Source organism: Taudactylus pleione, unplaced genomic scaffold (genome assembly GCF_031769625.1).
Source record: "Taudactylus pleione unplaced genomic scaffold, aTauple2 ptg000195l, whole genome shotgun sequence".
Taxonomy (NCBI): Eukaryota; Metazoa; Chordata; class Amphibia; order Anura; family Myobatrachidae; genus Taudactylus; species Taudactylus pleione.
Window position 1 is genome coordinate 7,754,215 of NW_028284597.1, and position 26,997 is coordinate 7,781,211.

Sequence of the window (26,997 nt, forward strand, 5' to 3'; positions counted from 1 at the left end):
GTCCCTCCACTGTGCACAGAGAGCATGCCGAAGCTGAAGGTATATGTAGAAAAAAAAATTAGCTGGGAGACCATTTTTAGAGGACAGTAAATCTACTTTTATAGACTGATCTATGTATTGATATGTCCTGTTCAGTCTGCATTGGATACAGCTATATCTAAAAATTTATTTCAGAAGTAAACAGAGCAATGTGCTCATTGACCATTGCAGTAGGCTACATACATACTACAATACTGTTAGGCTGTAGTAATATTGGACCTTATGCTGTCACCGACTGCGTTTCCGTATGCAGCGGTTATTTGAAAATATGCTAGTGTGGCTGTTTTAGCAGGGTGTTGCGCCCGATTTTTAAAGGGCAAAATGCTCCCTGCCCTTTTAGCGGCGCCTTGCTAAAACAGCCTGGCCACTGCTATTCTGCCGCCGCGTGAATAGATGCCGTACACATTTGCACAGCATCTATTCACATTAAGGGAGAGCATGGGGAAAGCCCAGCACCTAAGTAGGTGTTGGGCACGACCCATTAGGGACGCCGCCGGCTTGGTGCGCCCCCCAACAGTGATGGCGGGGCCACAATGCCCCCTTTTTCGGACGCGAACTACTGCCCTCGCATCCGTGCACCCTGCCTGCCCCAAATCTTGGTGGGAACACTGATGTCTTGTGCACAGACATACCCACCGAAGATGAAACCTCAGTCGTACATTGAACATCTGAACAAGCCTATCTCAGAATGAGCATCTCACAGCTGCATACGAATTGCAGAGGCTGACTAGGGCACTCCCAGAAAATGGTCCTGATGCGCCTGCAGTTTTTTTTTTTTTTCTTAGCCAACTGCTTCAAACACTGACTGTCACTCGCTCCGCGAAGAAAGCCTCGTAACCGCTGTCTCAAAACTCATCACTGAGCTGCGTAGTGCGGCTTTGGTGCATACTGTAGCCAAGTATCGTTCCACTGCATCCACCTCTGAATCAGTCGCTTTGTCCTATGTACATATTTCAGTCTCTGGGGATCATTCAGTGTTGCTCTGACAGCATATTTGTGTAATGTTATGGAAGGTTACATTTACCCAATGGTGCTGTCCCGCACGTCTACCACAATGTAATCTGCTCATTATGCTCCCTCAGCGCGTATTCTGAGCTTGGAAGTATGTGATAATTGGGCCAGATTCAATGTTTTTTAAATGGTTGCAGTGATGCATAACATTAAATCTAATGTTCATTCTAGCACCCTGCACCTGTCACAACCTGTGCAGTTCCTCTTTCCTGCCTCCTCTGTTGCTTGTAGCACACTCAGCTGATGCAACAAACTACTGAGATACAGATCACAGTGTGCTAGAAGCACCAGAGTGTAGAGTGACTCCCCAGGCAGGGAATGGGAACGACACAAGTTGAGCCAGGGTGCTAGAATGAACACTAAAAAAAAAAATTACAGATAAGCCGTTCAATTCTTATGTCAGTTCGCCGAGTGGTTTTGCATGTTCAGCAAAGTGCTTACTACTTTGAGAAAGTAGTTTTGACTTCCAGTCGGCAAAGCATGCCAGACCTCCCTGCTCTTTAAACTACATAATGCTTTATGATCTGTTCAGGTGGGGTCCTCCTCCTTGGAGGTGACTTCAGAATCCTTTACACATTTCAAAGGGCCCTAAGACTTAAGCACCAGCTCAGATTTTTGTTTCATATCTTGAAATCGCCCTCTTCTGTGAGAGATGATTAATTGTACTCCACCTCATCATGCTTGTACTAGAACACGTTACCTCTTTACTGAACCTCATCATCATCACTGATTAGAGAAACGTACATCCTATCACCTGGTCTGATCTTGTTCCCATATACATTGCTACAGGAGTCCCCAGTCATAATATGTTGGACTGAAGACTGAGCTTAAACTCTAGACTTCTGGTTAAATAGAAAAGTTATTGGGATTTCCAAATAATATTCTAGAAATAGCAAAGGTTTGCACCTTCAGCAAAGGTGTATGTGGATACATCTATATTACACATTGCTTTACATTGAGATGATCAGGACATGACATAGTCAAATCTACAATTGTTTGAAACAAAAGTTAAATCTGACTCTGCCCAAGTGAGTTTGCAGTTTCAAAGGTGATACATAAGGCAATGGAATAACTGGTGAGGAAAGTGCTGGTGGCTATTGGGTATTATCAGCCTCCTATAAATGGACTAAGGAAAACACAAGAACTTTGCTGAACTTCAAGGTCATTACAACTACTGGCGATACGGGAAGCCGACGGAGGGAATCCTGACAGCCGGCTTCCCGACTGTCTAATCCCGGCAAGGGTTAAATGACAGGCGTCGAAATCTCGAAGCCCGTAATTTTACTTACGCCGGGAGCCCGGTGTCCGACATCCCGATCGAAGGTTAGCCAGGCGTGGGGGGGTTAGGTTCAGGGCTCCCGGGGGTGACTTAGGGTTAGGCGCACCCCCCCCCCCCCTGGGTTTAGGCAACGGGGAAGGAGGGTTAGGGGGGGGAATTAGGTTAGTTGTACTTGCCTCTATAGACTATCGGGATTTCCTCCTGTCGGGCTGCCGCTGTTAGGATTACAATCGCCGGCCTTGCGTCCTGCAGTAAATCATACCGATCCCGGCAATACAGTCACTTTCTTCTGTCACAACCTCACATTCCAGATTTTTCCCACTTCTAATACCATTTTCGCGGCGTGTGGTGGTTTACTGAGACATCCTTTGCTCCTTACATCAGTAATATAGGATATGCTACAATCCCACAAATACTCCGCTTGAGCATTCTTCAAAGGAAAATTAGACCATACTTCTGTAGATTAATGTGTTCTGATATGGGTTATTTTATGGTGTTTAGTTCCCTTAGACAAAATGGGAGAAATAAATGCAAACATTCTACTCACCCATTAGTACAGATGCCCAATACAGTGACAACGCATGCACTGGTTCGCCCCCTCTCTGTTGGAGATGTGACGGGCTAGTAGGATTACTTTATACATTTCATGAATGCCCCAGAGTCTCCCATTGTATTTCCTTCATCATCTCGAGCCCACTATAAACCAGCCGGTGTCCTATTTACTACATTGTACTGAAATGCCCATTACCAAATATAAACTTCATTCCGTTGCCCAGCTATTAGTCTAATTCCAATTGGTGTACAAAATATGAATGGGCAGAGACTGGATACCATGGCAGAATAGATGAGACCGAATGAAGATAATATGTATTCCATACAGAACACCTACGTTTGCATCCATAATCTAAGTCTTTCTGCGACTTTAAAAGCTATCATGAGACCCTACTGGCTGGACAGTGATTTGATTGGATTCAGACTTTTAGTCTTTTTTTTTTTTTTATATTTTCAACCTCAAGTGAGCCCATACATGTTCCCCCTCTGATTACTGCCACCTCTAATTTTCCCCTCTAAGGACTCTATCAACTGAGAGAGTCCTGCAGGCCAATATTCTGGTTCTTCCCCCTTGCATTTTATTTCACTAAGCATTTCCCATTTACGCTGTTTCACTATTAAACAGAAGTGAGAAAAGTTGCATACAATAAGTGACCATTTTACGTAATGGACCCCGCTGCAGCCTCTAATGCCTAATAATATTCATGGGGTGATTGGTTTCTAATGAATAGCTAGTTTGGATTCTCAGGAAAATGATTTTACTGCACAAAATGGCTTCTGCTGCTATTTATACATTGACCTTTTGGGCAACAACGGTTTAGCGAAAGAACTCGTTTGCATTTTGCTTTGTCAGCAATGGCTGAACAATCCTTTTTAAGCGAAGCTAGCCAGCACTAATGGGTCTTTTGATGCGATCTGCTCGTCAGACAAGAGTGCTGACTTTTTCTATGTGATCAACTGTTGCAGTGTAACAAAATGCCCTAGCTCCACTTACCTGGTAATGTCAGTTGCTTGAGACCATAGTAGTATTTACCCTGTTCTACCTTTTTCACATATTGAAAATAATGCAGTTCTGCTCAATATTCAGCATGAGAAACCAGACTACACAGGGACAACTCACAACTTAAAAACAATTACAATAAACTGTCAAGCCGAATGACACTTCTAAAGAAGGTCTATACCCCCTTTATTTGCCAAACGGCTTGTTCTACACCGTTGCATTATTAAACCTTTTTAATCATCACTTGTTTTACTGTTATTATGTAATTTTTAACTGTCTGTTTCTGAGACCAGTTTTGGTTTTTCCTTTTTTCAGGCTTGGTTCTAAACCTCATCAGCAGGTGGGAAAAGTCACCAGGAAATCCTCAGCTTGTAGCACTGTTTCATGAACAGCCCTTTGATAAGGTAAAGATCAGTGAATGGATTTCTTTCCCACCTACTGCTAAACTTTTAGAATCTCTTCTGAAACAAATACAATGGATATTATTTATTTACTTTTTTACTCAGAACTATAATGATTTAATTCCTGACCCCTATTAGCAGATTGTGTCTGTTGTGTGTTAATAAAAAGGCAAACTAGGAGGAAGCATCAGAATAAGAGAGCTAGGGGAATATTTACTAAAGTGCAGGTTTTTGGAAGTGGAGATGTTGCCCATAGCAACCAATCAGATTCTAGCTATTATCTTTTAGAAGGTGCTGGATAAATGTTAAGTAGACTCAGATTTTTGCTATGGGCAACATCTTCACTTCTAAAAACCCGCACTTTATTAAATATACCCCATAAGCTTTGAATGTAGTGGTGCCCAGTTGGGACTAACTTGACAGTATGATACATGGGTACTTTCTTTTCTGTTAATAAGATTGTGTGTGTGTGTGTGTGTGTGTGTGTGTGTGTAGTATCATTTTTAATTAGTAATTTTATTTCATTTTTTTAAACAGCCTTTCCAGTCCTATCATTTAAGATCACAACAAGAAATAAAAGTTACTCCAGCCATAGGTACGTTCTCCTGCATATATACCATATTTTGTTTTGTGGCATTTCAACGGGTTAAGCGAGGTGTGATTTGTGTGTTTTTTTTTGTTTTTTTTTCATTGTGTGTCTGCCTTGCCTAAGGTCCTCCTATTTTCTCTTCAGGGTCCATAGGCTCCACAGGGAGACCTTGGGGTATAGGTGATGATAGTCATCCGGGCACCACGCAGTGAAATTTTTCTCCCAGGATGCACTGGGTATCACCCTATACCCCGCCCCCGGGCCAAGGGCACCTCAGTTTCGTTGGGTAGCCGGCCGGAGTTGGGTCACTGAATGCGGTGTGGCTCTTCCAGCCTCTGAAGATTTTTTTTGTTTTAAAGAAGTTTTTTCATTCTTCTGCGCGGTCAGTCCAGAGGACGTCCGTGTTGCCGATCTGTCACCCCGTCGGCGCCGAGATGCCAGTACTGATCCGGGGAACTTGGCGGGGAATCCGGGGTCTGAGCTAGCAGGGACCCCGCGAGTATCCCTGAACTGCGGCCGAACGTCACGGGGAGCAGGTAAGCGCGTGGGTCATAGCGTTCAGTGACCCGCTGGGAGCAGTCCTATTCCTCCAGGTGTTGGGGACCATTCGGGAATGACGGCATGTGGAACTAGGCATTAATTTCCCTGCGCTGCCACTTAAACCACCAGAGACACAGGCTGCAGCGCTTTCCAGCGTCCCAGGGGTTAATTGTCGACCAGGGGAGGCAGCCTTCCCTGTTTAACAGCCGGCTCCTCCCCTAACCTCAGTGCGCCTTTCCACTGCGGTCTGGCTGGGCTGAGGCAGCTCTCCTCCTCTGGGTACGCCCCCTCTGAGGTCTCTGGCTGCCATTTTCTCCAGGCTAGACGCAGATCTTGCAGGGCGTGCGGAGCCCGGGTCCCCCTACATACCTCTCCTCCATTGTGGTCAGCGTATGTAACACTATAGCCTACCAGACACTGAGACTATGTAGTTGAATTGTAGTGCCATTTGTGCAGGTGTTTTTCTGCATTGTATGCGACCTTATGCTAGCGCTGTCTGTATTTCTTTTTCTTTCTGTCAGCCATATTATTTTACCTGTGCTTTTTCTCACTGAGCCCTTACAGTGCAAGTTTTGGCAGGGAGTGTAATAAACCTCACAGTTCATTCTATCTGTGTGGTGGGTCACATACAGTGTGCACACTATCATCACTACCAGACATAATGTAGAGGATAATGTGCAAAACTCTGCTCCTGACCGCTGTCATGCAAAAAATGTGCTGCAGGGTTAGGTTAGGAAGACTTAGTTCGTGAGGGTTTATGTGTGAGATGTTATGTCATCCAGGCCCCTCTACTGTCTCATCCAACTCACAGGAGCCCCCTTGGGCTTGCTTTGCTCAAGTATTGACAACCATTGCAGGATGGTTGGCAGTACCCCCTGTGTTTCCCCTGCTGGAGTTCCTACAGCAGGTGGTTTTGCCCTCTCAGAGCCTGTTTCAGCAGGCTGCTCCCATACAAGTTTCTGATCCTCCTCTACTACGGTGCAGAACCAGACTGATATGCTACAGGGGGATGCACCCCAAATTAGACCGGCTAAAAGACCATTGCTGTCATCTCAGGTTGCACAATATGATGACGATGACATGACGTCTGATGACGGGGAGGTTTCAGATTAATCTGATTCCGAGCAGTTTACAAGAGAGGTGGAGCCTAAGTCAAAAATGTATATTCCGGGTCCGATATGGGCTGTCCGTTCGGCCTTGTCATAGAGGAGGACGAACCTCCAGCTCCCAAGTCCAAACATGCCCTATTAAAGGACATAAAGGTTGCCGCTGCCATATTTCCTTTATCTGATCAGCTGGTAGACCACCTGGAAGTGGCATGGAAATCACCTGGAAAGAGTTACCAGCCTCAAAAACGCCTGGCTTATGCATATTCTTTTGCTGAGGACTATTTTGCCAAATGGTAAACATGCCCAGTGGTTGATTCTCATCTGACACGCTTGGTTAAAAGTGCGACCCTACCTATGCCATCCACGTCGTCCTTAAAGGATACTACGGATAGGAAGATGGAGGTTTGTTTGAAGTCCATATATTCTCTTTCAGGGGCAGCTTCCAGGCCGGCCATGGCTATTTGCTGGGTAGCCAGGGCTATGGAGTTCTGTGCGAACTCTCTTGAAGGGTGCTATTCTTCGGACGCTACCAGTGAGCAAGTGAATCTAGTGGGCAACCTCCGAGATTCAGCTACACATATTAACGAGGCTGCTTTTGATGTCAGCCTCTTGCCTTCCAGGATTTCGGCTGCGGCGATTTCAGCTCGCCGATCCCTGTGATAACGCTCTTGGAGAGCGGATACGGACTCTAGGAAAGGTTTACAGTGTTTGCCTTATAATGGTAAAGTCTTGTTTTTGGTCCAGACTTGGATAAGATTGTGGATATGTTGGCAGCAGCTAAGTCTGCGTGTTTGCCTTCTGCACCTGCTCCATCTGGGTCCCGGACCTTGTAATTTCGGCCCTATCAGTCCTAAGGTAAACCTAAAGATCAGTCCTTTCCTAGGCCGTCATCCCCCAAGAAGACTGCCAAGCCCAAGAAGCAAGCTTGGAGTGCGAGATGTCCGGCTGCCAAGTCTGACGACAAGCCCTAAGCTTGACTGGACGGGCCTCACTTTGGGGGATCCCAGAGTGGGAAGCCGACTTCAGTTCGCCCAGTGCTGGTGTTAGACCACCACAGACACCTGGGTAAGAGAAGTAGTCTCATGGGTACGCCCTCTCCTTCCGCAGAAGACCTCCCCATCAGTTTTTCTGCACAGGACTTCAGTCAGACAAAGACCAGGCCTTACAGATGCAGAAGACCGTGCAATCCTTGCTTCAAGCAGGAGTCATAGTACCTGTCTCGTTGCTCCAGAGGGGAACTGGTTATTCCAAACTTTCTGGTTCAGAAACCAAGCTGGTCCCATCGGCTTATCTGCAATCTCAAGTCCCTGAACAAATTTCTCAGGGTACCTCGGTTCAGGATGTAAACCCTACGATCAATTATATGGTGTCACTGGATATTCAGGATGCATACCTGCATATTCCAATTGCTTTGGCTCAGCAGCGTTTTCTCAGGTTTGCTGTACTGCAACAACATTTCCCGTTACAGGCTCTACTGTTTGGCCTCTCTACTGCACCTCGGGTGTTTACCAAAATTATGGCAGTAATGGCAGCCCATCTACAGCTGCAGGGGGTCCACCTGTTGCCCTACCTTGACGACCTTTTACTGTTGACAGGGTATCCACAGGTATTTCACTACCATCTACACTGACAATATCTGTGCTTAAGGCACACGGATGGTTGATCAAATGGAAGAAGTCCTCCCTGACTCCATCTCAAAGGATGCTCCATCTGGGAGCTCTGTCGGATTCACAACAGCAGCAGATCTTTTTGACTGCGGAAAAGATCTCCACCTTGCAGACGCCAGTACGCAGATGCCTCCACAGTCACAGAGTGTCCATCCACTCAGCAATGCAGTTACTAGGAACCATGGTATCGACTTTCCTCATGGTGGAATATGCCCAGTTTCATTCCTGGCCTCTGCGGAAATTGATCCTCTCCAGGTGGGACAGATTACCCCATCGGATAATGGCACAAACTATGGTGCTCTCTATCCGGAGGTGCATCTGTCTCTTGCTTGGTGGCTGCAGACGGGGCGCCTCACCAAGGGGTGCCCCTTTTGGATACCAGACTGGGTCCTCCTGACTACGGACGCTAGTCTCCGGGGTTGGGGCGCAGTGACAGGTCCACACTTGTTTCAGGGACAGTGGACAGCGGAGGAGTCTGCCTGTCAATCAACATATTGGAACTTCGGGCGGTCTTCAGGGCCCTGCAACAAGCCAAAATCATACTTCACGGAAAGCCGTGCAAGTTCAGTCAGACAATGCCATGACTGTGGCTTACATCAACCATCAAGGAGGAAAGTCAGGCAGCAATGACAGAGGTGTCACCCATATTGGCTGTGTTCATTCCAGGAGTTCTCAATTGGGAAGTAGACTTACTCAGCCATCACTATGTGCATCCCGGAGAATGGTCTCTTCACCAAGAGGTGTTTCAGCTCCTAGTGGACAAGTGGGGCCTTCCGGACGTGGACCTAATGGTCTCCAGTCACAGTCACAAACTGCCAGTGTATGGCTACAGAACAAGAGACGCCAAGGCACTCCTGGTAGATGCTCTGTCAGTCAAGTGGACCTTCCGGTTTGTGTACCTGTTTCCTCCAATCTCCCTCCTTCCTCAAGTAATTTGGAAGTTCAAACAAGGAGGCATTGTCCTGCTGGTGGCTCCAGCATGGCCCAGACGTCACTGGTACTCAGATCTTCAGAGTCTCTCCATCGACACTCCGTTGCTGTTGCCTCAATGTCCAGACCTCCGCTTTGCCTCACTAAAGGTGCATGTCTCTGCTCTGTCAGTGTGGTTCCAGCGAAGGATTGCTCCTCTTCCTGATATCTGCACTTTCCTACAGGGTGTCCTTCCCATTCAGCCTCTCTTTGTCCCTCCTGTGATGCCTTGGGACTTGGCTGTTGTCCTTGGGGCCCTCCGTTTGTACTCCTGGACTCGGTGGATCTCAAATGACTTACAGCTTAGACTGTTTTTTCTTCTGGCCTTAACTTCCGCCTGAAGAGTGTCGGACTTGGGGCCCTCTCTTGTCGTTCCCCATTTCTAGTGTTTCACCAGGACAGGGCGGTGCTTCGGATTCGCCCTGGGTTCCTTCCTAAGGTGGTTTCTAGTTTCCACATTAATGAGGAAATTATTGTACCGTCCTTTGATTCTCCAGACCTCTCGGCAGGTGAGGCCTCATTGGATGTGGTACGTGCCCTCCAGGGAGTGGACCGTACCAGTTCACTTCGGAAGTCAGACTCCTTATTTATACTTTATGGATTCCACAAGAAGGGATGGCCAGCCAATAAGCAAACTTTGGCTAGGTGGATTCGCATGACGATCTCGGAGGCTTACACTTCTAAGGGCCTTCCAGTTCCGCTTTCTGTTACTGCTCATTCTACTCAGTCTGTGGGTCCTTCGTGGGCAGCTCACCGTGGCGCCTCGGCTGTTCAGCTTTGTAAGGCGGCCACTTGGTCTTCTGTCCAGACCTTTCTAAGGTATTATGCATTTGATACCTTTGCCTCTCAGGATGCTTCCTTTGGGCAGCGGATTCTCCTCTCTGCACAGGAGCGTACCCACCCTTAAATAGACTGCTTTGGGACATCCCCAAGGTCTTCCTGTGGAGCCTATGGAACCAGAAGAGGAAAATGATAGAGATGGTAAGAACTTACCTTTATCTCTTTCCTCGAAGTCCATAGGGTCCACAGGGCACCCACCCTGTCGGACCTGTGCTTCAGATGGGCTGCGCTCTGGTCACCGGTTTTTCCGTCTCCTTCTGTGTGAGAATGTGATTCTTGTGTTCCAGACTTTCTTCTCTTTTATTCTCCGGCCTTTGGCTTGCTACGAAACTGAGGTGCCTCTTGCACGGGGGCGGGGTATAGGGGGAGACCCAGTGCATCCTGGGAGAAAAATTTAACTGCGTGGTGCCCAGATGACTCTATAATCACCTATACCCCAAGGTCTCCCCGTGGACCCTATGGACTTCGAGGAAGAGCGATAAATAGGTTAAGTTCTTACCATATCTCTCATTATTCCTTGCCATACACAGCCTCAATGCTCAGGTCAGGGGACCAAACACCACGCGGCTACATTTAATGCTGCTGGAAAATGGCATTTACTATCCAGATTTCCAAGCACAAATCTAATTTGGCCACACACCTGTCAAAATGCTTCCGACTTCTTATTCTGATGCCATGTGTTGCCATCTTTGTTTCCATCGTACAAACATTTGAGGGTCAGTCTTAATGACCAGAGGTGGGATCTGAGGTCATTAGGGGAGTGTCGTGTTGAAATTTGAAAAAACAGAACAGTCATAGAAGAGGCAGACACAACCTCCTAAGCTGCCTTATTACCTGTACACTGACATACTGTAAGTGTAATAGATAAACCGGCAAGTGAAGGTTAACAAGTCTCCTGATGAGTGTCTTTTTAAACTTATTCCTCCTTCTTAACCTCCTTTGATCCTGATTCAGAGAAGTACAATCATTCGCTGATGAACATATACAGTACCTCCGATGTTTCCTGGTCTGCTCCTGTGCAGAACGGGCCCTGCGTTTGCGCTCGCAGATACCTGGCCTCTTACGTGACCAGCACCCGGTCAGGCTGCGGGAAGCTTCAATTTCCGTAGCCTGACCAAATGAGCGACCAGCAGTCGCGATGCTGAATCCCAGCCTGTGACGTCGGTCGCAGTAAGGTGGTGTCTGACACCACCTCCTGCATTTGCATCAGAGATGGACGGATATAGAGTGAAGAAGTTGCCCAAAGCAACCAGCCAGCTTGTCGCTGTCATTTATCTAGCACAGTCTATGAAATATCAGTTAGATAAAGTAGAGTAGTTGCCCAAAGCAACCAATAAGCTCTCTCCAAGGCTTGTTACTCACCCCAAAAAGAGAGAAGGGGGCTATGGCGTTAAGTATGACACCACATTTGTACGAGTGGGGTAATATGTTTTTATCTCCAATATGGAGAATGTTACAGCTGATTACTTCACTTTTATAACATGTATTTTTTGTTTCCAGTGGACCAACGGGTGACTTATGAAAATATGAACGAGAAGGAGCGAATACATCATGTGACACGTGAAACATTCGGCGATGGGTCACTTCCTAAGTTAGAATTTGCATCGTATAAGGTATACACCCTACGCCAATGTATATATTTGTCAGCAAATCATGGACGACAATCACAAAATTGATAAGTTTTATTAGACCAAAATGTAGTTATTTTTCTTCCTGTGGTGATTCTTGGAGATCTCAAAAGTACAAGACGATAAGTGGATATAGAATTCTGATAGGGGGAGCTTAGAGTCAATTTTCTATTATTGCGTGCTTGTTGCCTTTACACAGCTGCGCATTAAGCCGATATATCACAACTAGAGATGACTGAAGTTGCACTGAAATTAATAGTTTTGTAACCTATCAGGGCATTTTGCAGATATGCAAAGTTCTGCTTAAACAATCGTCCAGTTTTATTTCTGTTCCATGCAGTGCTATTCTGCACTTTTTGAATTTTTTAATTGATATTGCGTAAAATTATATAGAGCTGAGACTACAGCAGATCATTCATTTTGCTGTGTTGTGTGTTTAAGGTGGAACTGGGGACACTTAAAGGCACATTCTGCAGCCAAATGCGTAAGCAAGTGATTGTTTAGCGCATCCACTTTCAAAATGTTGCCCATCTTTGCACATATTTAATGGTTTACATCCGCCTTTTTACATGCTTTTTCGCTGCATTCTATTTTCTACTTCAGGGTCCATAGGGGGTCCACAGGGTTGACCTTGGGGGTATAGCTGGATCTGGATCCAAGGGCACCACGCAGTTAAAGCTTTGCTGCTCCCAGGATGCACTTGGGTCCGTCGTCCTCTATACCCCGCCCCCGAGCCACAGGTACCTCAGTTTTAGTTGGTGCCCGGCCGGACTGGGTCACCCTGCGCAGTGGGGCTGCATAAGCAGCCCCATAGCTTTATTTTTAAAAGAAGATTTTATTATTTTATTTTTTACTATCTTCAGAGCGGTAGCAATGGACTGTCCATCTGGACGTCCACTCTGCCGCTCCAACAGCCCCGCTGGCGCTGCGACGCCAGTACTGATCTGGGGATTGCAGCGGGACCCCGGAGTCAGTACTAGCGTGGCTCCGGGAGCTCCCACTGACTGCTGCTGGACACACGGGGCCAGGTAAGCCGCGTGCAGCGCTCCGCGCGGGGATCAAAGGCAGTCTTTTAGCCGCCGGTCTCTGGGGACAGACCGGCGGCGCTAGTAGCGGCGGTCGGCTCCCCCCTCTGTGGCATACCCCGCGTGTCTGCTGGCCTCCAGGGTGTAAGTACTGGCGGGGAACCGGCTTCCCTGGGGGTTTAATACTAGCAGGGGAGGCAGCCTTCCCTGCTTTAGCGCTCCTCCCCTCAGCCCAGCGCGCTTTCTCTCATGTGTGCTTGCGTCGCTGGGCTGTTATCTCCTGGCCAGTCCTCCTCAGTGCTCTCCGGCGGCCATCTTCAGGCAGCATCGCAGAGCTCCCAGGCGGTATCAAGTGGACCAGTCCCCCTGCGTACCTCTCTCCCTGCAAAGGACAGTGTTCGCAGCGCTATAGCCCTCCCAGACACTGAATCTGGGAGGTTGATTGTAGCTGAAGGTGCAGTGATTACTAATTTCCTGCCTGGTATGTGACTTTTGCTAGTGCTGCTGTCTGTGCTTTTTTCTACTTACTGTCAGCTTGTACCTATCCCTTTCCTTCTCCTACGGCCCGCAGTTGCGTGGGGGAGGGGTGTTCTTTCTGTGTACCTCACTTATATAGATCTACGTATTTGTGAGGTCCGTCACATACTGCTGTGTGCTACTCAGTACCAGATTGTGGGCTGTTTGTGTTGCAAACTTGGGAGTGCGTAGGTGTTATACGCCTTACCTCTTTTCGGTGATACATTTTTTATTGCAAAAGTTTTGTGTCATGTCTGATGAGGAGAATGAGCGCTCCGTGGCTCCTGTGTTGTTTTCCTGCCGACGCTGTTCGGTAGGGGATGACCGGGCGGATTTGTCTCAGGACGGTCTGTGCGGATGGTGCCAGCTGGTACCTGGTCCCTCTAAACCCCCGGTGGCGCAGGATCCTCTGTGGGCGATGTTTACACAAGTGCTGGCGTCTATCGCGGACCGGCTGGCGGTCCCGACTGCGGTCCCTTCTAGGGCGTTACCCCAGCCTACCATCCCCCGTTCCCTGGGCGTGACGCGTCTGGTGCAGTCTCCTCCCGGGTCTCAGACTGTGGGTCCTTGTGCGGGTTTGCCTGTGTACGTGCAATCTCCCACTGTACCGCAGCAGTCGATGGTACCGTTTCAGGGGTATCCTCAAACGGTACCCCCTCCCTGGGTGGATGTCCTTTCCAGCTCTGTTCAGAGCCTGGCAGCTTGGTCATCGGCCTTTCAAACTATGTTGCACAGTGATTTGCCACCAAGGGCGTCCAAGCGACTCTGACTCGGATGCCGGGGCCCAGGAGGTGGAGGCTAAGTCCTCCATTAATGTGCCGGCATTGGTTAGGGCGGTGCGGGCCATCCTTCATATAGAGGAGGATGCGCCGGCTCCCAGGTCAAAGTACCCTAATTTTAAGAAGGCCAAAGTAGCTTTGACGGTTTTTCCCCTGTCCGACCAGTTAACGGATCATATGGCAGGGGCCTGACAGTTGCCCAGCAAGAGGTTCCAACCGCAGAAACTGTTGGCTTCAAACTATCCTTTTCCTGAGGCTCATTGCAGGAAGTGGGAAACTCCGCCTGCGGTGGATTCCCATGTTACCCGCTTAATTAAAAGCGCTACGCTGCCTTTGCCGTCGATCTCCTCCCTGAAAGTGGAGACTTGTTTAAAGTCTATCTACTCTCTCTCGGGGGCGGTGGCCCGTCCGTCCATGGCCATCTCTTGGGTGGCTAAGGCCATCGAGAGCTGGGCCAACGCTTTGGAAGATACCTTTCCGGAAGATGCTCCGGAGATCCAGAGTGCGTTGATAGGACAAATGAGGGATGCGGCTTCCTACATTGGGGAAGCATCGTTGGATGCAAGCCTGCTGACCTCTCGGGTGTCGGCTGCAGCTGTGTCGGCGCGTCGGTCCTTGTGGCTGAGGTCTTGGAGAGCTGACGCAGACTCCAAAAAGGGACTGGAGGCCTTACCTTTTAATGGGGAGTTGCTTTTTGGTCCAGACTTGGACAAAATTGTGGATACTCTGGCTAAGTCTAAATCAGCCTTCCTCCCTTCGGCTTCTGCACCTACCAAGGTACGGAGCTCTGCCTTTCGGTCCTTTCGGGTTCAGGGCAAGGCCAAATGTCAGTCCTTCCCGAGGCAGTCGGCGACAAAGGCCGCTTTTAAGCCCAAGAAGCAGGCCTGGAGTGCCAGACGCCCTTCTTCCAGGCAGGAGGATAAACCTTCTGCCTGATGGGACGGGCTTCCCTCTGGGGGACCCCAGGGTGGGAGGCCGACTTCTTCTATTTGCCCAGTGCTGACACAATACCACCACGGATGCCTGGGTTCGGGAAGTGGTCTCCCAGGGGTACGCCCTGTCTTTTCGGCACAGACCGACCCACCAGTTTTTCTGCACGAGTCCTTCTCAGGATACGACCAAGACTTTACAGATTCAGGAAGCTATAGAGTCCTTGCTGAAAGCAGGGGTCATTGTTCCCGTTCCTCAATTACAACGAGGGACGGGGTACTATTCTTCTCTGTTTCTGGTGCAGAAACCCAATGGTTCTCATCGCCCTATCCTCAACTTGAAGTCTGAACAAATTTCTCAGAGTTCCCAAGTTCAGGATGGAAACATTACGTTCCATCATTCTGGCGATGGAACCGGGGGATTACATGGTGTCCCTGGATATCCAGGACGCCTACCTCCATGTTCCGATAGCACCTTCGCACCAGCGGTATCTGAGGTTCGCTATCCTTCAACATAATTTTCAGTTCCGGGCGCTACCCTTTGGCCTCTCCACGGCACCGAGGGTGTTCACGAAGATTATGGCGGTCATGGCCGCACATCTTCGGAACCAGAATGTACGGCTGCTGCCGTATCTGGACGACCTCCTGTTGCTGGCGAGCTCCCCGGAGGTACTGCTTCAGCATCTCCACCTGACGATCGCTTGCCTGCAAGCGCATGGGTGGCTGATGAATTGGAAAAAGTTCTCCCTGATTCCATCACAGCGGATGGTTCATTTGGGAGCCCTGCTGGATTCTCGTCAACAACGGATTTTCCTGACTCCGGAGAAGGTCTCCTCCCTGCAGCTGCGGATACACAGTTGCCTGAGCAGTTGCCGCCTGTCGGTCCATTCGGCTATGAGAGTTCTGGGGTCCATTGTGTCGACATTCGACATGGTGGAATTTGCCCAGTTCCATTCCCGGCCCCTGCAGGGGCTGATTCTATCGGAATGGAACGGGTTTAACTCACCGGATCCGCTCTCAGATGCTGGTGTTGTCCCCTGAGGTTCGGCAGTCTTTGGCTTGGTGGCTTCAGACAGCGCATCTGGTCGAGGGGCGCCTCTATTGGATCCCGGACTGGGAACTGCTCACGACGGATGCCAGTATCCGGGGTTGGGGGGCAGTGACCGGCTCATTATCGCTTCAGGGTCATTGGTCCGCGGAAGAAGCACTTCTCCCCATCAACATCCTGGAACTGCGGGCAGTATACAGGGCCCTGCAGTCGTCCGGCCCCGCTCTTCACGGAAGGGCGGTTCAGGTGCAGTCCGACAACGCCACCTCGGTGGCGTACATCAACCACCAAGGAGGAACTCGCAGTCGGGCAGTGATGTCGGAGGTGTCTCGCATTCTTGCTTGGGCGGAGTGTCACATTCCAGCGATCTTGGCAGTCTTCATTCCCGGAGTCCTCAGTTGGGAGGCGGACTTCCTCAGCCGTCACGACGTGCATCCCGGGGAATGGTCGCTTCACCTAGAGGTGTTTCAGCTACTCGTGGACAGGTGGGGGCTGCCAGAGCTGGACTTGATGGCCTCCCGTCACAATCACAAGTTGCCCGTTTACGGGTCAAGGACAAGAGACGCAGGCGCCTGTCTGGTTGATGCACTGTCGGTGAAATGGTCGTTTCACCTGGCGTATCTGTTTCCTCCGATATCCCTGCTTCCTCGGGTTCTGCGGAAATTCAAGCAGGACGACTGCACGCTCGTGCTGGTAGCTCCGGCGTGGCCCAGACATCCTTGGTACTCTGATCTGCGGTGCCTCTCCATCGACGCTCCGTACCTTCTCCCTCAGCGTCGGGACATGTTGTCTCAAGGGCCCTGCCTTTCCCCGGATCTGGGTCGGCTGTCTTTGACGGCGTGGCTCTTGAGACAGCCGTCTTGAGGTCTAGGGGTTTCTCCAGTTCGGTCATTGGTACCATGCTTAGGGCACGCTAGCTTGCTTCCGCACGGATTTACCACAGGGTGTGGTGTGAATCTAGAAACTACGATCCGCAGGTGTTCCGGGTTTCCAGAATCTTGGAGTTTCTTCAATCGGGTTTGGACCTCGGCTTACGCCTGGCCTCTCTGAAGGTTCATGTGTCTGCTTTGTCCGTGTGGTTTCAGCGACGGATTGCTACACTACCTGATGTTCACACCTTTTTCAGGGTGTTCTAGGATCCAGCCTCCCTTCGTGCCTCCGGTGGCTCCTTGGGACTTGGCGGTGGTGCTACGGGTCTTGCAGGGTCCTCCTTTTGAGCCGGTGGAACTCAAGTGGCTGACGTTTAAGACCGTTTTTCTCCTGGCAATTGCTTCTGCCAGGAGGGTGTCAGAATTGGGGGTACTTTCCTGTCGCCCTCCTTTTCTGATTTTTCACCAGGACAGAGCGGTGCTCCGCACTCGTCCAGAGTTTTTGCCCAAAGTGTTCTCAAAGTTCCACATTAATCAGGAACTTGTTGTGCCAGCTTTTCAGTCACCTGATCTTTCAGCTGGTGAGGCTTCCTTAGATGTAGGCCGGGCACTTAGAATCCATGTGGACCGGACTGCTTCGGTTAGGAAGTCGGATTCATTGTTTGTCCTCTTCGGTTTTCACAAGAGGGGTTGGCCTGCCAACAAGCAAACGTTAGCCCGTTGGCTTCGTTCAGTTATTTGTGAGGCTTATGCACAGGAGGGTTTACCTGTGCCAGCCTCTGTTAAGGCTCATTCCACTCGTTCTGTGGGTCCCTCTTGGGCTGCTAGACGTGGCGCCTCCGCTGTTCAGCTGTGTAAGGCGGCCACTTGGTCTTCCATTCAAACGTTTTTGAAGTTCTATGCGTTTGACACCTTCGCCTCTCAGGATGCATCCTTCGGGCGCCGGGTGCTCCTTTCAGCACAGGAGTGTCCCCGCCCTTAGTTGAACTGCTTTGGGACATCCCCAAGGTCAACCCTGTGGACCCCCTATGGACCCTGAAGTAGAAAACAAGAGATATGGTAAGAACTTACCTTTTGTTATCTCTGTTTCTACGAAGTCCATAGGGTCCACAGGGCGCCCACCCTGACGCACCTGGCTTCATATGGGCTGTGTGGGCTGGTCACCGGTTTTTCTGTCTCCCATTTTATGTGAGTATGGTTTTTTGTGTGTTCCAGTCTTCCTTCTCTCTGTTTAGTCTCCTCCTCCGGCCTTAGCTACTTACCAACTGAGGTGCCTGTGGCTCGGGGGCGGGGTATAGAGGAGGACGGACCCAAGTGCATCCTGGGAGCAGCAAAGCTTTAACTGCGTGGTGCCCTTGGATCCAGATCCAGCTATACCCCCAAGGTCAACCCTGTGGACCCTATCGACTTCGTAGAAACAGAGATAACAAAGGTAAGTTCTTACCATATCTCTTGTTATATGAATATTAATGAGTATTAATGCTGCCACTTACTGCCAAGGATGACATTCCTATTGCTGCAAGCTTTTAATACATTGCGTCTGAATGACCACATTACCTTAGTGTCACAGGAGATATATATAAATATTTCCATTTTTGACATGGAGAGGAAAATACTTCTACCTGCATTTATTTTTGAAGCATAGTACGTGTAAAGTAGCTCTGCAGTATCATTTTTGCTCAAATTGTTCTGTTAATCTTCGGTATTTCATAATAGCATCAGAGACATGCTTTAAAGTTTGCAAAACTTTATGTACGTTTGCTGTGCTATTTTAGGGGTGATTCAAGTCCCGATACATAACTGCTGACACTTAGCATTGGGAGGGGATGATGGTTATGTATGTTACTACAGATGTGTCCTTAGTTACTGCAGTCGCGCTGAAAAGCCCCTCTCAGCGCGCCAGCTCCCTTGAGTCTCCGCAAGCACTGGGTGTCTTTTTTTGCATGTTTTCTTTTTTTGCCTCAAAATGCGTCTAGGTCAGTTGTTCCCAAACTGTGTGCCATGGCACCCTGGGGTGCATCAGGACACTTTCAGGGGTGCCTCAGGTTGGTGGTCCAGCACCAAAACAAATTTTTTATAGTCAATGTAATGTAAGTATGTGGACAAACACAGATGCAAATCTGTCCACCACCACATAACTGACCCTAAGGATGACAGATGAGCACAATTTACTACACTTTACTAATTCACTACATTTTTTTTCAGAATCTCTCGATAACAAACTTCAACTTAGGGGTGCCATGAAAACAATGCTGTTACGCTAGGGTGCCGCGATTCAAAAAAGTTTGGAACCACTGGTCTAGGTCACAATTTAAGGTACCTAGGATGCACCAGCGAACTGTGCTGTGTAATTTGCTATGCAACACTTGTATGTCTGTGTGCACCTGAGTCTTTGAATCTGTATACGAAGTGCTACAATGTAGCGGCCGCAGGTGCCCACAAATATACATATGTCACATATCATATTAATCAGCACAGTCTGCTGGTGCGTCCTAGTCACATCGCTTTGCGATTTATGGTGCACACACACAGTCAGATCTGTCAGATGAACGATTTTACCAACGATTTGAACAATTTCAGACAGTATTAAAATTAATGAAATCGTCAATCTGACTGCAAACACAGACGATGTCAGGTATTGTTATCTGACAAACGGGAACGCACATCGTTCATCATTGCAGGTCCACATGTCAGATTTTCTTTCAGATATGAATGATTTTTAAAATCATTCATATCTGCCAACAAATCTAACCGTGTGTATGCACCATTAGGGGTATATTTACTAAAGTGGGAGTTTTTATAAGTGGAGATGTTGCACATAGCAACCAAACAGATTGTACTAAACACTTAACTAGTACCTTCTTGAAGATAATATCTAGAATCTAAATGGTATGCTATGGGCAACATCTCCTTTTCTAAAAACCCCCACTTTAGTAAATATACCCCATAGACGCATTTTCGGCAAAAAAAAGATGCCCGAAGCTAGCAGAGTAGCACCGGGACCTGGCAGCTCACTCATGCCAGGCAAGTCACACTGTGTGGCATATTGAGGCTTGATGTGAAGACACATCTGTAATTCTTAGGGGTATACTTGCTAAAGGTCAATTTGTAGCAGATTTTGATCAATTTCACATTGATAAAAAAAAAAAAAAATTGATAAAAAAAAATTAACATCGATGTCGTGTTTCTGGGGCTAAATCGCACATTTACCAACAGACAATTTTTGATTTGCTTTTTTAAGTATAAGTAAATGTGTGATTTAGCCCCACAAACCCAACATCTGTTTTAGCGCCTGATAGTATTGCTGTTTTAAAGAACGCAGATAAACGACAGCTTTGAAAAGCTGCCTTTGTTAATAAATCTCTCTGTCTCTGAAGTATCTTCACGATATTAGAGAAACTAATTGTCTACCATCTGTATTGTTGAACAGCTGGAGACATCGTTCAGAGGGGAAACTGATATTTCCAATGGAATTGAGCCCTTCCGTTGTGTCGTCAAGTTCTCCAGTCCTCACCTTCTTGAGGCCATCAGATCGCTGGGACCAGCTGGTGAGTTTATCGTGTTACTGCCACCAGTCCGTACTGCTGACATTTATGTACCCAGCATAAAGATTTGAACAGTGCCATCTTTGATTCAGTTCAATATGTGTAATATGTTTATACTAGTATTTTATAGCTGTTGTTTGCTAGGTTGCTAGCCAGGCATTGCAAGCATCTTTTATTCCTCACTCATAGTCTACCTTATCACCTCTCTCCCCCGTCCTCACCTCTTCCTCCCATCTTCCTACTCCTCATCTCATCTCTGTCTTTGTCCTGTCCATTCATACAGCATTGGGGGGATAATAGCAGCTGTGTCCCAGCTCTAGGCATCCAATAAGTGCCTGAGATGGAGGGGTTGCTTGAGGGGGGGTAATGGAGCCTACCTCCAGCTCTCATTACTGCGCTAAGCAGCACCATTAGAGGATTCTATAATAAATACAGTTTCTTTTCACAGGTGTTGCAGAAACTCCCATCTCTAGCCTGTTGTCCTGTATACCACACAGAGCCAGGAATATTTTTCAAATCTCCGAAAAGAAACCATTGCATCCCACAAACAGCCGCCCCACCAACTAGAGACTTCATAGCGAAGAGTCCACTTATCCGTAATCTAAACCCGGCACTTTCATGCGGACAGGTTCAGATGTGTCTTCACCAAGCAGCTTTGTCCCTTACGCACAATGAGGACTGGTCACCTAGATGGACACACAACTGGAGCTGTGAAGCAGGAGGAGCTGTGGTCATGAGCTTTTTCTAGTTTTAAAGCACTGTTACATTTTCAGAAGGCTGTCTTACTACCCTTCTATCACTACCATTTTAATATATAAACATATATATATATATATATATATATATATATATATATATATGTGTGTGTGATATTTTTTTTTTTTTTTTTTCTTGCAGTAATTAATACAGTACTTGTAATAAGTCTATCTTTTCTTTTTTGAGGCGATCCTGAGCTGGCCAGCCAAGCCATGGAAATGAAGGTATATGATGACTTGCTGGATAACGAAGTAATGGGCACACAGGGTGATGAATAACGTGTGTTATACACATAAGTAGGCCATTTCCATGAACAAGCGTAGTACGTTTTTATGAACATAGTTCTGCGGTAGATGTACTAAGCCCTGGAGAGAGATAAAGTACCAACCAATCTGCTCCTAACTGTCATTTTTCAAACAGAGCCTGTAAACTGACAGGACTTTATTGGTTGGTACTTTAGGTTCTATTCACTAAGCCTTGGAGAGAGATAAAGTACCATCCGAGAATCTCCTAACTGTCACTTTACAGGCTGTGTTAGAAAAATGACAGGAGCTGATTCATTGGTACTTTATCTCTCTCCAACTCTTAGTACATCTCCCCCAGTGAGAGGTGACTTTTTTTAATCCGCAACCAAAACAGTAACAATGGTGGATACTGTATGAAATAGTTGTACCCATTGCACAGCATGATGGCAAAACGAAAAATTCATGGATTGTTCTGCTTCTTGGTTCTGCTTTTATTGTGGAGGGGTTTCATTTAAATGAATTATATTTTAAATCTTTAATTTGTATTAAGTTGTGTATTTGTATATTTTGCTGATAACGTCTATGGAGAGGAAATCTTTCTGAAGAGAGCTTAGCACATCAATGGTCTTCAGTTCAGCACCAACACACTGTGAGTGTCCCAGATTTGCCTCTTTCTGCACAGTTATGGGTGTTATAGCCAAAGGCTTTTTCATTTATTTGACATGTTCAAATAAAGTTTATATATTTGAAATATTTTTGTTTTTGGATTGTTTTTACACTGCACGGTCACATCTTGAATATAGTCAATCATTTTTTTTTTTTATTATTTTTTTTTAATGGCTTCAAATTCCATTTAATTAGACTTGCATGCAATTTAAACCATTAATTCCACATTCTCCAACACTAAATAGTTCATGTGTTGTGTTAATGATGAACACTAGACTATTTGGCTTAGTGAGTGTTACAGCACTTTCTGTAGTTCTGTGTATGATCATGTTCCCCTATGGTAAATTACAGAGCAGTTAAGTCATGTTCCATGAACATGAGTAGATGCAGGGCCGTTGGCTGATCAATTTCATCTAGGGTACAGGATTCTGGAATCATTGCATAATATAATTAAAAAGCGATGCTATTTGTAATAATATATACAAGTGTTTCTATTGTGTTCTGAATAAATGTATCAGAGCTCACGTTTTTTTTGCATATGTAGAGTTAGGAATGTTTTTGTGTTTAGAGTTGGGAATAAATCCGGCTAAAGGTGCTATTTTTATTAAATTAACTTTCTACTTCAGGGTCCATAGGGGGTCCACAGGGTTGACCTTGGGGGTATAGGTTGGGAACCAAATCCGGGCACCACGCAGTTAAAGCTTTTAGCTCCCAGGATGCACTGGGTCCACTCTCCCTATAACCCCACCCCCAAGCCAGAGGCACCTCAGTTTTAAGTTGGTGCCCGGCCGGAGTCGGGTCACCGTTAGCGCAGGGGGAGCTGATTAGCAGCCCCTAAGCTTATTTTATTTTTTTAGGGACAAAGTTTTTTCATGGACTTTGGACTCTTCAGAGCGGCAGCGTCGGACTGTCCATAGGACGTCTAAGCTGCCGCTCCGTCACCCCGCTGGCGCTGAGACGCCAGTACAGATCTGGGGATCTCAGCGGGACCCCAGAGTCTGTACTAGCCGGACTCTGCGGGCACCCAGGACTGCTGCCGGATCCACGGGGAGCAGGTAAGGTCGCGGATCACCGCTTGCGGTGATCCGCGCATTTCAAATGCAGTCCTGTGCCTCCGGTCTCAGGGGACAGACCGGAGGCGCCGGCAGTGGCGGCGGGCCCCCCATACCCCGTGTGTCCACTAGACCACCAGGGACTTCCGATCGGTGCAGGGAGCCGGCGTCCCGGGGGTTAATAGCCGGCCAGGGGAGGCAGCCTTCCCTGTTACAGCGGCTCCTCCCCTCAGCTCAGCGCGCCTTTCAGTATTCATAGTCTGGCGTTGCTGAGCTGCTTCCTCCGCGGGCCACGCTTCCTCTGAGGTCTCCAGCGGCCATTTTATCTCTGTGGTGCAGCAGAAATCTCTCAGGATGGCAGTGAGTCCAGTCCCCCTGCGTACCTCACCATCAGGTCAGTGTACACAGCGCTGTAGCCTTCCCAGACACTGAATCTGGGCAGTTGAATGCAGTGTAATAGTGCAGTATATTATATGACATGTTTATGTATATATGTATATATCTGCTTTGTATGTGACTTATGCTAGTGCTGTCTGTACTTTTATCTCTCACCTGTCAGTGTATATCTATCCCTTTTCTTTATCTGCCCTAATACAGCTGTACTTAGGGTGGTTCTGAGACCTCACATTTATATACTTGTTAATATTTGTGTGGTTTGTCACATACTGTTGCGTGCTGCACGTTGCCATATTTTAGATGGAACTGTGTGTTGCATACGCTGAAAATGGGTCCCTGCAGCTAATTTTTGGCATCAGTCAGGACCAGTATAGCGCTGCTTAATATTTCCGCCAAGATTGGTCAGATATGTCTGACCAGGAGATAGAGCGTTATACTGCACCCATTTTTACTATCCTGCACGTCATGTGCTGCAGGTGTTAGTGCGGAGGATTTGACTCATGAAGGGTTCTGTATGTGGCGTCATCTGGTGCCGGCCTCTTTCACGACCCCCTTGGGCGGTTTGTTTTCTCGGGATCCTCTCAATTGCGGATCGCCGGGCGGGCCCCATTGTTGTACCTCACTTGGGGTTACTTTACCATACTGCCCTTTTCATCTCAGGGTATCTCGCAGCTTCTTGCACTCTTCCCCTGTGACACAGACTACCGCTCCCTGCAGGGGTTTTTCGCAGTATATGAATTCCCCCTGGTGCCACAATAGTCTGTCATTCCCCTTGCAGGGATTACCACAACAGCCACCCTGGGTGGATGTCGTTTTCTACGAAACGCTAATTGGCGTGGTTGACGCCCTGTGGTTACTTCCCAGTTGGCTCTGCCGTGAACTGGGTACTGTTCGGGGCTCTTTCCCTCTTACACGGGGGGAAGCCTATTTCAGGTATTATTATCCCTGCTTTAGGGCTGGTAGCAGGTCCATTCTGGTTAGAGTGAATGTTGACCTGCACCTGTATCATACACCCTCAGTATTGCGTGCCTTCGGGTTACCTGTTGCTGACTAGCGGGTGGATCGCATAGCGGGACTCTGGCTGTTGCCAGATAGGAGGTGTTACAACAGTGTTTGGCCTCCTGTCCCAAATTCCCTGAGGGTCATCACGAGCCCCTCCTGGGGGGGATGGGCGTGTTACTCGTCTGATTACAGACGTTACTACGCCTCCCATTCCTGCGTGGTCGGATTCTTCGGATCCGTAGGTGGTAACTCTGCCTGAAATCAGTATACTTGCTTTCAGGAGTTGTTACCCATCCTACCATGACTATAGCATGGTTGGTTAATACTATTGCATATTGGGTTGATGCATTTGTAACGTTTTTTCCCCTCCAACACGTCGGGGGTTCAAATGTATTTGGTTGCTCACGTAATATGCTGTTGTCATAGGTGGAAATGCCTATATTGGATACCAGTCTCCTAACTTTCAGAGTTCCGGCTGCGACTGTATCCTCCGTAATACCCTATGGCTGCGCTCTGGGAATGCAGAGGTGCAGATACCATCTTTAGGGTTGATATTGTTTGGTCCTGACCTTGACAAGATTGTAGTAACATTGGCAGTATTACTAACGACAAGTTTACCGCTTTCAGCTATGCCCACTACAAGGCCTCAGACTAAGTCTGTTAAGTCTTTTTTGTCCTCTGGGTCAGCCTAAAGGTCTGTTTCTTCGTAGACTGTCGGCATCTACAAGGGCCGACATCCAGTACCGAGCAGGCCTGGACTGCCAGCCGATCCTGCTTCTGAACCTACGGATATCTCTTCAGTCTGACGGGACAGGCCTACAACTGGGAGATACCGATTTTCTCAGTTCGCCCGGTATTAGTGTCAAGTTGCCGTGGGTAGGAGGGTACGCCCTCTTTACAAGGGCCTTACAGATCCAGAAAGCTATGCAGTTGTTGCGGTAAGCGGAGCTAATTAGGCCATCCCCACTATCTCAGTGAGGGACTGGTTGTTCTGCTTTCTTTCTGGTGCGGTGGCTGAATGGTCCTCTTTGGCCTATTCTCTGTCTCAATTCCCTGAACCAGTTCCTAAAGCTACCTGGGCTCAGGAGGAAATCCCTATGCTCCATCATACGATGTTTGGAACCTGGGGACTTTAGGGTATCACTGGATATACAGGACGCGTGCCTACGGGTACTTACAGAGACCTTTCCTCAGCATGGGCTGAGGTTTGCTGTATCACAGCAACACTTACAATTTTTCGGGCTCTGCCTGTTGGGACTGTCCTCAGCCCCACAGGGGTTTACCAGCGTTTTGGATTTTCTGACAGTTCTTCTGTTCAGTATATCCCAATGCTCCTGTACCTGGACGGCCTCCTGCTCTTAGCGGGATCACCGGGGTACTTTACGGCCAGGTCAGGATGACTGTGGCTTCTTCGGGGTGCAGACGTTTAATCAACGGGGAAAAAGTCCTCCCTGCATCCCTCTCTGGGTATTCTTCATCTAGGATCCCTGCTGGATTCTCAGAATCTGAGAATTCTTCTGGCGTAAGACGGAATCTCCTCTCTTCCATTAGGAGTACATGGTTGTCTGCGCAGTCGACAGATGTCTTTACACTCTGGGATGCATGGTGGAATGGGCTCAGTTCCATTCCAGGCCTTTCCATAATTGGCTCATCTCCAGATGGAATGATTTTTTTCTGTCGGATAACTGTTCAAACGATGATGCTCTCTCCGGAGGCAAGTCGGTCCCTGTCCGGGTGGCTATGGCCATCTCGTCCAGGGTTTTCTTTGCTAGGGACAGTGTCGGGATCGAATCCTTTTCAGTGCAGTTGGACGTCTGTCGATTCCACCCTGTCAATTAACTTACTCTGGCATAACTCTTGTTTCCCGGTGAACCTGAAAAGGTTCAGTCCGACAGGGTCAGGACAGTGGCTTCCTTTTTAGCAACACTGTTCGTTGGGTGGCAATGACAGGTATGTCACATATTCGGACATAGTCCGAGGGTCTCCTCCCGACCATCTCGGCAGCGTTCATTTCAGGAGCTCTCCATTGGGAAGCGGGAGTCCTCAGCCGTCACGACGTGCATCCCGGGGACTAGTCTCTTCCCCAAGAGAGGTTTCATCTCCTGGTGAGCAGGGGGGGCCCCCCTGAGGTGACCCTCATGGCTTTCTGACTTTATCACACTATGGTGTTACAGTTCAGCTCTGGGGATTCTGAAGCAAACTTCAGCGACTCTTTGTCGGTGAAGTGGTCCTTCCACTTTGTGTACCTGTGTTCTCCGGTCTCCCTTCTTCCTCGAGGTCTTTGGAAGTGTTTTCAATCGAGACGAAGATGCTTTCCTGCTGGTGGCTCCTGATTGCCCCAGATGTCAGGGGTACTTGGATCTTCGGAGTCTCTACATCGATACTCCATCCCTGATGCTTCACTGCCCGGACCTGTTGTCTCAGGGTCCTTGGTTTTGCCTTGGACCTGGGTCGTTTGTCTTTGACTGTGTCCTTACAGTGGTCTTACGGCTTCCCTGGCTTTGTCATCGTTGGAATGATTAGAGCACATGGATCAGCTTTTGCT

The 26,997-nt window shown here is 48.1% G+C and overlaps 1 protein-coding gene across 1 annotated transcript in view; it reads left to right on the forward strand.

Annotated features, from left to right (window-relative positions):
- The window catches only part of CENPN (centromere protein N), a 46,202-nt gene extending 24,081 nt beyond the window's left edge, over positions 1-22,121 (forward strand). Inside the window, exons 8-11 of the mRNA XM_088476830.1 lie at positions 4,820-4,877; positions 11,497-11,609; positions 20,221-20,338; positions 20,784-22,121. Coding sequence (XP_088332956.1) covers positions 4,820-4,877; positions 11,497-11,609; positions 20,221-20,338; positions 20,784-20,902 — 408 coding nt within the window. The 3' untranslated portion in view covers positions 20,903-22,121. The remainder of the gene's footprint in view (positions 1-4,819; positions 4,878-11,496; positions 11,610-20,220; positions 20,339-20,783) is intronic.
- The last annotated feature ends 4,876 nt before the right edge of the window (positions 22,122-26,997 follow it).